This window comes from Drosophila erecta, unplaced genomic scaffold (genome assembly GCF_003286155.1).
Source record: "Drosophila erecta strain 14021-0224.00,06,07 unplaced genomic scaffold, DereRS2 tig00000055-arrow-pilon, whole genome shotgun sequence".
In the NCBI taxonomy this organism is placed as follows: domain Eukaryota; kingdom Metazoa; phylum Arthropoda; class Insecta; order Diptera; family Drosophilidae; genus Drosophila; species Drosophila erecta.
The window spans coordinates 20,765,112-20,779,813 of NW_020825200.1; the positions used below are offsets into that span (position 1 = coordinate 20,765,112).

A 14,702-nucleotide genomic window follows, 5' to 3' on the forward strand; every position below is an offset into this window, starting at 1 on the left:
CCCAAAACTGAAAGTTTGGATGTATAGAACTCTAGGCCTGGGTTAAGAGGGAGTGCTTATGGCCGAATGGCCAATGTGTTTGTCCTTCGCTAACCTCCTAGCCATCCACGCATGTCTATTTGTCACTCTGTTTCGAGTGTTGTAACCACATGTGTGATTGCCAGTGAGTGGAGAAACGTTCGAGCACGTCCCAACGCGAGCGTTTTAGCCAGCTATATTTGACTATCGAATGAACACCCAAGCTTTTGAGAAGGCATTTACCGTTTATTTGGCCAAAGTAGTTCATTAAGCGACGAAAGTCGTGGCAGTTTTGGCTTTTATTAAACCATAAACATTGTTCAACACATTTTTGAATGAATACCCTCCTTGGACCAAGTGGACAGGTGGGCGGAGAAGCCGGGAGCGGACAGAGGGGACTGTGCCGAACATTTGACTTGACTTTTGCTTTTGGCCTGTGCAAGTGCTTCAGTTAGCACGATTTGGGTTGGCTCGGGAAGCACGTGTATTGGACATTGCTCAGACATTATTTCTGTTCGCATTGATATGCAAATACCAAACTTTGAACCAATTTGAAACGTTTTGGCCTTGAAGTGCCTTGGTTTCACGAATTTCTGTTGCAGTGGAAAATTTTGGCATAAGCAATGTGGGCGTAATGGAATCATGGGGATAATGGGATGTAGGCCAAAAATATTTATATCAGTTCTACTTCGTATTGACCTTAACCATAACCCCACTGTGTACCACCATTAGTTAACATCAAAAAAATTATAATTGGTGGTGATGATCTAATCAAAACGTGAATCTTACGTTCGAGGGACTGGATGAGATTAATAAGGGATGTGCGGCTGTAACGGCACGGTTAAACTTACGATTTTTCATTTAAAAATTCACCGCGCGTAAATTCTGATAGACGACGCGATTTGCCTTTCTTGGCCGTCGTCAATGATGTTTTTCCGAAGCACTTTGTTATAGCTGGGCTTTGATCGATTGCACACGTATGAGAGCAGGAGGCGGAACAGGCGGAGGGGAGCGAGCGGGACTTCTCAATGGCGGTCAGCGGAAGTTCCTCGGTTGCGGGGTGGCAGGTGCACTTCAGAGGAGTCTGATTAGACCAGCGACGAAGCGGCTGGCGGCTAGTAGGCGGCGACACCATTTCGAGACAATTGTCCAGAGAGTGCTTTTTGGCAAGTGGCGTTTGCTGGCGTTGCTGGAGGCAGCGGTGTTGCTTAAGACTACGACGTGGACGTGGAGGGGATGGCGAGGATGCGGGCGAAATAGCTACCGAAAGTGAGATGGCGTCCAGTGAGCTAGACTTGGTTAATGCGTTGCGAGTGCACAGCGGTTCCTCGCTGGCACACTTCGCTTTTGGGTCCTGACTGTGCTCCTTCTCGAGCCCCCGCTGCTGGGCTATGATGCGTGTGTAGAGTTCCTCCGAGTCCAGGGGCAACAACAAGTTGGTAACTCCGATCCGCCGCTTGGCTTGACTGCGTTTCGGTTTGGTCTCCTCCTTTGCAGTCGTTTCCTGCTGATCCTCGCCAGAGTTACGACTATAGCTTAGGATGTTAGAAAGACGGCGCATTTTGTTTGGCTTGTTAGATTTTGGGGCCGCTTGCTCCGGGACACTCTTTTCCGACAGATCCGTGGGCGGTATCTGGACCGGCTCCACCACCGGACTGACCACGAAGCGCGTTGGCTTGGCCAGTGGTGGCTTGGTATCCGGTTTACTCTTGGCATGACCCGAATCTATTTTTACGCCCTGCAGGATGTCATAAATCGTTCCATATTTGTGGGGATTGATCGTGGACACAGTGGCCGGCGTCAGGGAACCCAGGGTGCGCTTCTCACGTTCCCGCCTCTGAACGATGTCATAGATGATGTCGCCCGAGGATCGCCCGCCCTCCAGAATCGAGCTGAGGCTTTTACGTTGCCACGGGTCGCTGCTCTGCGAGGTCTTGCGGTGGAGTATCTCATATATGGTGCCATATGTCATGTACTTGTCGTATTTTTGGTAGATGTCATTTTTGCGCTGGATGATATCGTAAATAGTGCCGTAGACCAGTTTATCGTAGATTTTGAAATTGCGCCTATAGTGGGAGCTAGAGTTGTCGCTGGTGTTACTCCTGAGCAGCGGAAGCTTGCCACAGACCGTAAGCTGGTGCTCATGTGAAGGCTTTATGGGATCCCGAGCGCAGTTCTCCTTGTCAGTCTTTTGTTCTTTGGTCAATTGCCGGTGCGGTAAAAAGTAGCTGGCAAAGCTTTTACGCTGCCGCGAGTTTTGGCGTTTTATCAGCGATGTTGCTGCTGCTGCTGTTGCTGTTGCGGTTGTGGCTGTGACCGCAGTCGAGACAAGTGGCTGGGTGTTCGGGCATTCCAGCGGCTCAATTTCGTTAACCAGTCGCTTGAATTCTTCGTATGAAGTGCGACGCTTGTGCGCCTTGGCTCGCTCCTTGGCCGCAAATTGATGATCGAGAATCTGCGATAGAAAATCGGAATTCTTTCGCATTGCCTCTGTCGTGGAGCTGCTGACTAAAGTTTTTGCTGCTGCGGTTTTTTCTGTTGTCAGATCGACTTCGGCAGCAGCGCCTTTTTCACCATCGCTGTTACCGTCGCCGATATCCATTTCATTAGTGCTGGCGGCAAACTCGTTTGCGCAATCCGGTTTGCCCCTTACACCCCTGCCTATATTTTCTTGTTCTGAAATGGAGGAAAGTGGGATCACAGTGCTGCTGGCTGTTGTTGCGTCATCCGCTGGTGCTACCACCGGCGGTGGCACGGTAACTGATTTCGATGCTTCCGCGGCGGGTTCAATAAACATCGCTTTGAATTCCTCGTAGGATTTTCGGCGATTTCGTGACTGCGTCAGGCATTCCTTGTAGTTCCGTCGGTCAATTTTCTCGCCGATTGCCGACGATGTTGTGGCTTCGTCTAAAGGTGCTGCCGCTTTGCCTGAAGGTGTTGTTGATTCGCCTATAAGTGTTGCTGCTGCCGCTGCTGCCAAGGCATCCAATTTGTTCTGCATCTCCATGAAACCAGAGTCCATGGAACTGAGGGTGCTGGTAGAATCAAAGCTGGTCTTGCGGCTTGAATTGTTGCTTCCGGGTATGTAGGGTTTGGCCGGAGTGGCCAGCGGAGAATCCAGTGTGTTTTCTTCATTTGGGGCACACAGTAGGTCCACTGCCGTTCCGGCCTGGTGGCTTACATCCCCCGTCTCAGCAGCCACCTGCGCTTGGTCGTCGTCAAAGCTGATCAGATCGCGTCCATCTACAGGATGCGAAGCCGGCTCCTCATGCACGACGGCTAGCATAGCTGTGGCTGGGACCTCCTCAGTCTTTGTACTGCTTTCTAATTCACGATTTTTACTAACGACAGCGTAGAGAGGCAGAACTGTTGCTGCCGGTTTCGCGACTGCTGTTTGTGTCAACGATGTAGATCTCGCCGTTGTCGGTAACAAACTAAACGCTTCACTGCCGACGATAGGTCTATTCGTTGTGGTTGGTTTGGAATATGGATTCGAGCTCGGACTGGGAATCGGCAGCGGAATTGATGACACCTCTCGGCCTCCGCCCACAAGGCAATCTGGGGGCTCCCCAGCTATTGCCATTGCTCCTGTTGCTGTAGTTGCTGGCATGTAAGTGTTGCGATTATGAAAGATTTTAACACTGTGCATGGGTAATTTGTGATGGCGTTGGGTGCGATTACGTGCGATACCCATGGAAACGGTGCCATGCTGCCTCTGTCTCAGCTGTCGGCGGGCGTACTTGCTGGCGATGCTGCTGACAGGATCGAGTTGCAGCTGCCATGTAGCTGGATCGTTAACCGTCTCGAAGTCGCGGTTTTTGCCACTGGTGCTGCCACTTCCGCTACTGCAGGTCCTTAAATAGCGCTGCAGGCGACGTCCAGCGCAAGTGAGTCCGGTCCGCTGTTCGTTCATGCACTTGGCGCAGCACAGAAACTCGTACAAAATTTCTCCTGCCGCCCCACCGTCAGACAGTTCTACACTGGGTTCATTATCTGGGCCGGCTCCAGGGGTGGACGAGTATTTGGGATCGAGCAGGAACTCCAGTTGGGCGGCGGCGGCCGCAATCGCTTGTACGGACGAGTCAAGGCCTCCGTTCACTGCTCCTGTTTGCCTCGCTCCCTCTGCCTTGTTGACGGGCATCAGGATATAGGTGTTCTTGGAACTTTTCGGTTGAGCCAATGTACCAGGCTCACCAGGACTAATCGAGGTGTTAGACTCCTGCTCCACGATCGAGCTTTCAATGCTAAGCCCAGTATCCAGCAGCGTAAAGGTGCCGTCCGAGGGGAGGATAAGGCGGCCCTCAGCGGCGGCATTTACCAGCTCACGGAGGGCATGGACCTGTTTCTTGGTTACATTCCCTTGCAGCTGGATTCCGTGCAGGGCGAAGGCCGTGGGCTTATTGTTCACCGAGTTGGGATCGGTGCACCAAACCACGGGCATGGCCGTCATGATGGTTCCTTGTGCAGATTAATGGGTATAGCGGCTGTGAGAAAAGAAAACGGTTGAGTACTTGATAACTGGGAGAGATTCGATTGCTTTCTTTACTGTTTCTGTGCTTCGCTGATTGGAACAAGCAAAAAGCTTAGGTTCCGTTTTTTGCCTTCGATGTACAAAGAACAAAGAATCTTGGGTGTCCAAAATAATTATGCAAATAAGAGCGATGATTTTAACTTTAGAAAAGTTAATTGTTGTGCTGAAGATAGCCTTGTATTTTATTTTGAGAGGATTGATAAGCAAGGAATAAACATATTTAAATTCTTTTGGGCGTGGACATGAAACACAGTCAAGCCGTTAGAATGTTTTGGATTTATATGTGATGGAATTTGAGTGGATTGCCGATCACGTAAAATTTGTGAAATGCTTAAAAGAGAAACGCAAGATCTAAACTATATAAACATACCCAAAATCTCTAATTTATATCCTAGCAACACAGCTTATGGACCCCACTGACTTACGCAGAATATATTTAGTTATATTGAATACAGCATGCCATGGAACTGATCGACAGATCACGCGGTTGCTTATTTGGTGACCCTTGCGAGATCAGCAAGCAAATTTTGAGCAGTGTCTGAAGTTGTCTTTCAGCTGATCATTTAGTTTTACTTATTCATATGCACAACAAAATTAAGATTGTATACATCCCCTTAAGGTAGACTCACATTTCAAGGCAGCAGCTCAGAGTTACGCTCGAAAGGAAGGCAACAGATTGATGCCGAGCTGACAAAGTGAACTCCTTATACAGAGTGGTCAATTTATCGATTCGAACCAATGGGATTTATTAAGCTGGGAATCGGGCAGACAATCTGCAAGTGCGTTTATTCTGAATTGTAGGTATATCGCAATACTGTCAGCATGCGCAAATGTCAATGTCAACAGAAAATTATCAAGTGATTCAACAACAAGATATCTGCAAGTTGCTGTGCTTTTGCCAGTATTACGTAAAGTAAGACGAGTTTTTCTTACCTAAACTTAAAACAGACAAACAATAGGGTTTACTATATACATATGTACATATATACATACGCACATATAACGTAAATTGCCGGTACCCAAAATAAAAAGTTTTGTTCTAAGCAAACTTAATCAACTTTAAAGCTTTTTAAACGTCAGATAATTTAAAGGATAGAATATACCATTAAATTCGTTATTCCTTTTTTTATATCCTTGAAAATTTTAATATAATTTTAATCAAAATTTTTTAACGCGGTGTATAATATTTTTCCGTATCCATGAAATATTTATATTCTGAATCAACATCATTATACGACTCTTTACTCTGCGAACTTTATTCTCTTTTAAATGTTTCCTATATTTTCAAAATTTGTATATCCCTTACTCGTAAAGTAAAAGGGTATACTATATTCGTTAAAAAGTATTAAAAGGAAGAAAGATACGTTTTCGACCATATAAATGATATATATTCTTGATAAGGATCAATAGCCGAGTCGATCTGCCCATGTCCGTCTGTCCGTCCGTATGAACGCCTCGATCTCAGGAACTACAAAAGCTAGAATGTGGAGATTAAGCATGCAGCTTCCAGAGAAGTAGACGCAGCGCAAGTATGTTTCCAAATGTTGCCACGCTCACTCTAACGCTCACAAACCGCCCAAAACTGTCACGCCCATACATTTGAAAAATGTGCTATTTTTTCATTTATTATATATTTTGTAAATTTCTATAGATTTGCCAAAAAAAATGTTTGCTTTTTATTTTAATATTTTTTCACTCAACTAATAAAAGAAAACTCCGACCTTTTTATACTCAAACTTCTTAATTCCCAATAAACTTTACATTCAAGTGTATATATCTTAAATCAGCAATATCTAAAAAATAAAATAAAAATAAAACAGCTGATTTAAAGATAAACACCAACAATAACCGTAATAACAACGACGTCGTATAAAACCAGTTGAACCCGTCTTGATTTTCGAAAGCTCTGCTGCATATGGTCTTCTATATCTTTTAGCAGTTTTTGTCACAAGTCGTACGCCAAGGACTAATATTGGTCGTGTACCAAGAAATTATTTTTATACCCGTTAAAAGGGTATACTAGATTCGATGAAAAAGATGTAACAGGTAGAAGGAAGCGTTTCCGACAATATACAGTATTTACATTCTTGATCACTTGATCATTCTTTGTTTACTCAAAACGACCAAAATTGCCACGCCAACAATTAATTTTGTGGCACGCCCACTGTAACGCCCACAAGCCGCCCAAGACTGCCACGCCTACACTTTTGAATAGATTTTGTTGAATGTTTTGATTTTTTTTAATTTTATTGTTTGTCCTGCCAATTTTTATCGGCGTACTAAAGAAAACTTTGGCTACGCGCCTTATAACACCTACAAGCCGCACAAAACTGTCACGTCCACATTTTTGAATTGTTTAACATTTTATTTTATTTCGCAGTTTCTATCGATATGCCGGAAAAATTTTAAAATTTGTCGTTTGCACTTCACCTAGCTGTGTAACGGGTATCTCATAGTCGGGGAATTCCAATATAGCCACGACTATAGCGTTCGCTCTTGTTCCTTCCTTTACACGAAGAGAAAAGGGACTATTAAAAACTACGCCGACAAATTTATAAAGCTCTGTATAGATATGAACAAAGTTATCTTGGTGGTGAATTATCTTTCTATCAACATCTATCGAATGACGGTTAATGACGTCAGTGAGTCGTAAATGTAAGTACCACTAGGTGAAAAAAATATAAAATTGTTCGATGTGTTCTAAAATGTATGCTTTTCCATACTGGCCGAGATTTAAATAAAGAGTATCCCTGAACAAAAGCTTAACTCACACCGACTGACCGATTGACTGACCTATGGTAACCGATTCGAAACATGGTCATTACAAAATATCGCTCGATGTATTTTTGGTTGCTTGTGTGGGAGTTTTTTTCGATGGCAACGCGTGCCAAGAAAACTGAACAAGACGAACATAATAGCGGGTATAATGAGCTGAAGAGCGAGGGGAATGGAGTGCGATTGGCGAACTCTTTGTGTTGTTGTTACTGAAAGGTAACAATTGCACTCAAAGGTACTACGACCCAAATTGAACCGGTTTAAAGTTATTTTATGTTTGTCTGCTTTTTTGTTATTTCCTTCTAGTGCGCCAATCCACAACTAGTAAACCTCGAAAATCAAACACAAACACTTTCTGCTGCCATTCGATATGAAGGTTTGCAGCCAAATCTGTGAGCGAGCATATGTTGCGTTGCCAATAAAAAGTTAATCACTGCAAGAGAGCGATAGGAATTAAGAAGCTGTTTATAGCTTGTCTGAGTACTTTCTCTGCAAATCCAAAAAATGTAATCCAAGTAACTTAGTGACTGCTGCCCATTAATGTGCGAATGAACAGTAAGCTATTTGGCCAAAAACAGCCATTGACCGACAACCTCAACCAGCACAACAAAACATATGGTAAAAAAAGTTTGGCTTTGATTTTACGACCGTGATTTAGGTCATTGCACAATGGTGACGAGACTTAGTTTAGTAGCCTCCATTTCCATCCACTCATCGAGTTTGAGTTTATGCGAAATCTGAAACTATTCAAATATTTGATTTCAATATCCGTGACATGTGTGTACTCTAATTAATAAAAAAATGCGTTGTTTCTAACAGGTGTACCAAAAGAAATTGAATCGTCCTTTCCATCCATCAAATATATACAAGTTTTGTGGCGCCAACACTCTTAGAAAAAAACAAAGAGAACACTATAGCGAGTTTTACACTAACAAATACCAGTTACCCAGATAATAGAAGTGCAAGGAAGATGCAAATATCCAAGTAGGATAGATTGCACACTTTTGCTTTAAAACCCAAATTTATTTTATACCCTTGCAACAATTATTTATTTAAAGAAAGGGCGTTCTAACTGAATGTGTATGTATAATAAGTTTTGGAAAAATTATACCAAGTGCACGGGTCCAAAGAGTGAACCAATCAACTGGAAAAAAGAATAGAGGCTCCAAAACTCGGGGAACGTAGAGGATACAAAACGCACTGCCAACAACAAAGAGCGGACCAAGAAGTCAGCTACGATAAACAATGAGCTTTTTTGCCTCTCTTTAGCTCATCTGGAGCCCCACACTCAATACCATTGAAAGCAATTTTCATGTGTTTTTCAACTGAATATTTTGTATCTGTATCTTTATCTTCTTCTGCTACCACTGCGGTTGTTAAGCGACTTCGACAGACAGGCATGACTCATGGCGCAGGAAATTTACGAACACGGCACAGTGAACCAAGAGAAGGCTGAGAAACGATATAAAAGAAGGGCCTTAAATCTGCTAATTCCAAGCCTGAGACCCAACTTAAATCATAGCTTGGACGTAAAGAGTATGTGCGAAATGGCGCAGTTTGCCCAAGTCACGTAAGTCAAAATTGATATGATTTCTGAGGCCTGGTATGGTGTCTGGAAAGAAAAAAACCGCCGTCCAAGTGCAGCGCAGTGTATAAGAAAGTTCATGTGCACGGAACTGAGCGCTCAGCACTTACAAAAATGTATCACCCGTTTGGCAAGCCAGTTGTGCATTTTAGCACATAGCAAACGATAAAGTTCGCAAAAACTTGAGGACGACTTTGTGGGCTGTCTGGCATTGCATAACCCGACTGCCAGGAATTCTCATACGAAAAATACGAAAAGCTCGACTTTGTATTCCGCACGGAAACCACCGTTCTTGTTGCAGAGGCATATGCCGAGGCAAAGAAAATATGTTTACATGACTAGCTAAACACACGCGAAACAGTAAAGAAAATAGAAAGTTCTGCTCCCATCTCTTTCCGATTTCGGATCCGCCAGGGCAATGTTTCGCATACTGCAGCTTTCCCGGGGTTGTACCTTTTTCAGTTTTGCTGCTACTGCTGCTCTTGATACCACTTATCCATTTCAAAGTAGGGCTTTACTTGAGGCACTTTTGAACAAAGAAAACACTGGCTGTTAGAAGTATGCCAACAACACAAACAGGTCGCGCATGCGCCGCACAGTGCATCGAGTGGCTCTGTGTTGTGGCTTGTGGATAATAGATTATACTGATTTCATTGGTCCGTGAACGAAATGAATTGTAAACGCGGTTGGCGAGCTTTGGCCAAATTCGATAAAGGCATTAAACTCAGATTCGGATTCGATTTCCTATGTGCTGCGTGTACGGGCGCTATTCCGATTTCCGTGCCGTTTTCGTGCGGCTTCCGTTTACACGTCCGTTTTGTGCACCGCTTCGCAGACAACTGATACGTTTATGAAATTTTTATAGAAAGGTTTTAACCGCTTGCCACCACACCGATACACTCGCATCCGCCGTCTTGGCATCTATGTGTGTGCCATTTGAGCCAAGCTTTGTTGGCCAACCGCTCCCGCTCTCTCGCTCTTCGGTCTACCTTTGTGTGCTCAGTCTCTTTTACCTGGCCAAGAAGTCCAATGGCTTATCGAAGAGCGACCTCGCTCTTCGGCTCCAAGTGTCTCTCTCTTAAGATGCTCCGAAATAAACTGCACAGTTTAGTAATTCCGACAACAATTAGTCACAAAGTGCGTTGATTGCAAAGATCAAATCAAGTTGAAAACAATTAACTCGTCGCTGTTACTGACAAAATGTCAGGTTGTATTAATTTGTTCACGTAACCGAAATAACTCAGCACTGCCGCCTCACTGGAAATCAAATTATTCGTTTCTAAATGTCTCCGCTTGGGTTCTTGTGAACGCCATTGAACTCGTCATCGATAAGGTATGCTATGGAACACTACTGAAATGGAAAATATTAGAGTCTACCGTGGCAGTACTAGCAGGATGTTCTCCTGGACTTCCACTTAATATTAGGACTATATTAACGAATACCTGGGGATATTTTGCGAAAGGTCGGAAAGCAAGGTCTATAAACATACAGGTTAGTCACTTAGATTTAGCACTTGACCAAATGTGTATGTCCCTGAGCTGCCTTATGTAAATAGAAATTCATATGCACATATAAACACAGGTGTTTACGTCGACAGCTCAGATTCTGCGATTTCCAGACCCCTAAACTCTTGAAATATTGGGACTTACCTGAAAATAAAAAGTAAACAGAAATTAACTATAAGGGATTATGTGATGCAATCGAGTTGAAAATATATATTTGCAAAATAAATATGCAAATAAGAGCCATTTATAAAAACTTTACTCAGCATGTGCAGGCTAGAACTTAAAAATCGATAAAGTACACGATTATATCTGTATTTTAGCGGTAGTTGCATTTTTAATTTTTAATTAACTCATACAATATTACATCACAAAGCTACTAAGCTTACGGGTCATGAAACTTAAATCAAATCTAGCCACACACCAATTTGTATCGACAAATGTGATTTCGTCTCCTTCTACTGTCCTAATCTGATTGAAATGTGTGTATTTACCTCTACATAAATTACGAGTCAATAAATGACCAGCCTGACTAGGTGAATATTTGCTTCCTGTGCAATTTTGCGCTAATTCAAATTCCTATAACATCAACACGTTCACCGTTAGTATATGTAGTCTTTATCGGGTGTATCAGCTGAAAATTAACACTATTTGACTGAGTCAATTAAAAAGTAGTCGTTCGACCTTCCTGGAGAGCGACGACCGAGTCTATTGTCACTTATGTTTTTGTAGCTACTGACAAATTATTAAAACAATTGCCTTCTATTGAGTATTATTGAAATGCCATAAACTTGAATGGTTTGGCTTCGCACACACTTCACTTGAGTCGAAAGAAGAACTCTCGACTAAATCGGAACTTCACAACTCATGACAACAGGGAAATATTAAAAAATTCCGACACGGCCCTTGCCTGTGGTTCGCTAAAACAATTGCCTTCTCTTCAGTGGGTTCAACGACATTTTCTGATGTCATGTTCAATAACAATTGCAGCCATAGTGACAACGGGAGTAAAATAAAGGATGGCTTGAATTATTAATGAATTATAATAGGGAGGTTGAAAATACTAAATTCGCTGTATATGAGCTGAAACTATAATCGACCAAATAAACAGATTTTTAAAAGTCGGACCTCATAAAGTCCTAACTATTTGCAAACTGCAGTATCATATCTTTTTTTACCTATTACTCAAGACAGATATACCTATTAAAATACTTACTTAAATCTACTTAGGCCACCCTCAACAATCATTTTATTGAACATTTTAATTATTCGATACTCAATATGCGTATACAGAATATTGCGCCTCTGACATTGGAATTAGCCAAAAACGAAAAACTCATAAATCGATCATTTTCACTGCGCCAGTGGGAAGCTAACAACAAACAGGAGAGCAGCAGAGCGGATCTGCGCTGAGCTTCGTAGCGCCAGGTGCGGTCTTCCGTGTCGGAAGATGAGGCAAATCAAATGGAAATAAAAACGCACGAGAATCCAAAGTAGCAGTGCAAAAAACGTCATATGGCAGAGACCGCTTTTAAATCAAGAAGTGACTCAAAATCAAAGCTGTTCCATTATAAATTTTTATTTCGAGTTAAGCTTGAGTTTCAATTGCTACGCCTGCCGATTACTTAATGCTCAAAGTAAAAAACAAAAGGTATTTGGTATTTTAGTGAGTTTGCTGATTTTCATGTGCTTCCCTTTGCACTTGATTTACGATCTGAACTGGAAACGCATAAAAATTGGTTTTATGGATTTCGGTGTTTGTGGGTGGCTCTGATTTAGACGCTTTTATTATTCGCGATTTTGAAACTACGTAATGGTCAATTTAAAATGATAAACTGTTCATTTAGCACTTTGCCGAGTTAAGCAGAAGAGCGCATAAACAAGAAGTTAATTTACCGAGTCGAGTCTCCAGGTATTTCCCCCAAAAAATTCACTTGAATTAAATCAAGATTTGGCCTCGTCACTGCCGTATTCTGTGTAAACGCTTTAAAATCAATGGCGATCGTTGACGTCACTGTGTTTTAACCACCATAAAAACACAATCCCATGCACTTTCCTGCTCACTCTTTCAACTCATCTCTCTTTGACCCACATTCAAAGCTGCACAGAAATACTCTCGAGAAGATTGGTTAGCGCCTTCCGATGGAAAAACGTTGGCGCTTTAACATTCGTGTGGCAATCGGGGAGATTTCGTTGATTCCGAAAATTATAAATATTCATTTGTGCAGGGGAAATTTTTTTGTTCGCGTAATAATACGGAAACTAAGATTTTTCACAACTTGTATAACTTATGATTTTATCGAATTTAAAAACACAAAAGTCAAACAAATCGCTAAAGAAAACTTTCTGTGGTAAGCCAAATTTTTATTTCCTACCAAATGTCACGAGTTACAACTTTTCCAAAATACTATAAATACAATATAACTCGCAGAAACTGGGCAAACTTTTTAATATATATATTTTAAAATAATTTGTTAAAAGCAATGAAATGTTGTTACGGGATCGGGTATCATGCATTCATTGTTACTCGTACAGTTTACTATATACTTTGAAACATAGAACATGTAGATTTAAGCGTTTCCGGCCCTATATAGGTTAAAAAATATTCTTGTCAGGATAATGTGTTGAGTCGATCTGGACATTTCCGTCTGTCCTAATGAGCTCGGGAACTATAAAAGCTAAAATATTGAGATTAAACAGAAGATTAACGTTCCACCGCCCGTTCTAACGTTCTATCGGTTTGCAAAAAAAAAAAACGTTTTGCCATGCCCAAGAGCAGCCCAAAAGCTGCCACGCCCACACTTAAACAATTTTAACGGTTATTTCATTTTATTTCTTTTTTCTACCGATATTCCAGATAATGTTTAAATTTCTCGTTCGCACATCCACTAGCTGAATGACGGGTATCTGATAGTCGGGGAACTCGACATTATGTCTCGCTTCTTGATCAAATTTGGCCACGTCCACTCTAATGTCCACCAATTACAAAATAGTAGAGCTTATCTAGGCAGTAAATATTTTAATATCAATCCACTTTGCGATGCGGTTTTAAACTTCTTTTTTAAACTTTTCCAAGATCATATTTAGCCTTTTTAAACAGATTGGCTTTCAGTATTTCCTATTTATCTATCGCGATCTCAACGTTCAAACGGACGGGCCAGTCCAGATCGACTCGCCTAGTGATAGAGTAGGAAACGCTTTCTTATACCTGTCACATACTTTTCGACTAATTGACTATACTTTGTGAGCGCGGCGAAGATTGCTGATTGGGGTTTGGGTTAGTATATCGATGTGAATACCTTTTTAATTCACTAGTAACGTATAGAAAAAATGTAAGCTGTACGCCGCTCTTGTTTCTCTTTATTTCATTTATTTTATGTATATGGAATGGGTTAAAAAGGGACTGAGATTGCAGAATGGCCGACAAAAACCAAGTCTAAACCAACGGGCAACAGCAAAAGTGATTCTCAGAAAAATGTAAATTGTTCAAGTGGGTGATCCTCAAGACGAAGAAAGAAGAAAGCACAGTTAAATAAGCGTGAATATTTACTGCATTGCAAATAAATTAATTTAACGGAACCCAAATATTGCTTTCAGCTTTGGTTCAATGGGCTCCGCTTACCAGTAAATGCTGATTTATGAATGTGGTTAAGAGTCCAAGGTATCGGACAAAACTGGCCTCAATAAGGCCTCATGATGTCAATGTTTGGAGGGCCGTCGAATTTCGATCCTACCTGGCCTGCCCCATATATAGTGGCCTTGAAGTGCATTTCACACCTGAAATGCATTTATGCACCTACCCATAATAATCTATCTTCGGCTCTCACACACAAAACAACCATACCGTCAAGCCTCCGCCAAATGGATGCTAAAAGCTATCTCCGGCACTTCAGTGCTACAATGTTACAGTTACACGCGAACGCACCGAAATGAATTTAATTAGTGGCTTCAATAACATTTATTTTTATTTTCGTCCGATTTACCGGTTTTTGAACTTTTCCCTATACTCAAGTAGCCCAACTCCGATCCCCGATCCCAGCTTCGAACAACACTGTTTTAATTTATGCAGCTGGTTCCGTTTTCTTTCGAATTTTTCCATTGAGTTTCATTTCGAATATGTGAAAAGCATTTCTCTGGCAAGTCAACATTTTGTAGGTTTACTGATTGGAATGTGGTGCGCCATTGAAATCGAAGCCCAAAAAGCTTCCTAGACAATTAAGAGTCTTGTCTCGGAATCGGGTCAAGTTTAATGCTCTTGACACTGATAGTGAGCCAGGTCGTAGCAAATCT

General features: G+C 42.1%; 1 protein-coding gene across 4 annotated transcripts in view; it reads right to left on the minus strand.

Annotated features, from left to right (window-relative positions):
• LOC6541987 (tyrosine-protein kinase Src42A) overlaps nt 1-14,702 on the minus strand; it is a 31,385-nt gene that overhangs the window by 11,054 nt on the left and 5,629 nt on the right. For 2 of the 4 annotated variants that reach the window (XM_015159209.2, XM_026979673.1), the window contains exons 1-2: nt 9,363-9,778; nt 870-4,502 (exon numbers count right to left, since the gene is read on the minus strand). The exons of the other annotated variants lie outside the window; for them this stretch is intronic. In XM_015159209.2, the coding sequence (XP_015014695.1) occupies nt 870-4,468 (3,599 nt within the window). In that variant the 5' untranslated portion in view covers nt 4,469-4,502; nt 9,363-9,778. Of the gene's footprint in view, nt 1-869; nt 4,503-9,362; nt 9,779-14,702 lie in introns of those variants that run through there. 4 annotated transcript variants of the gene reach the window in all.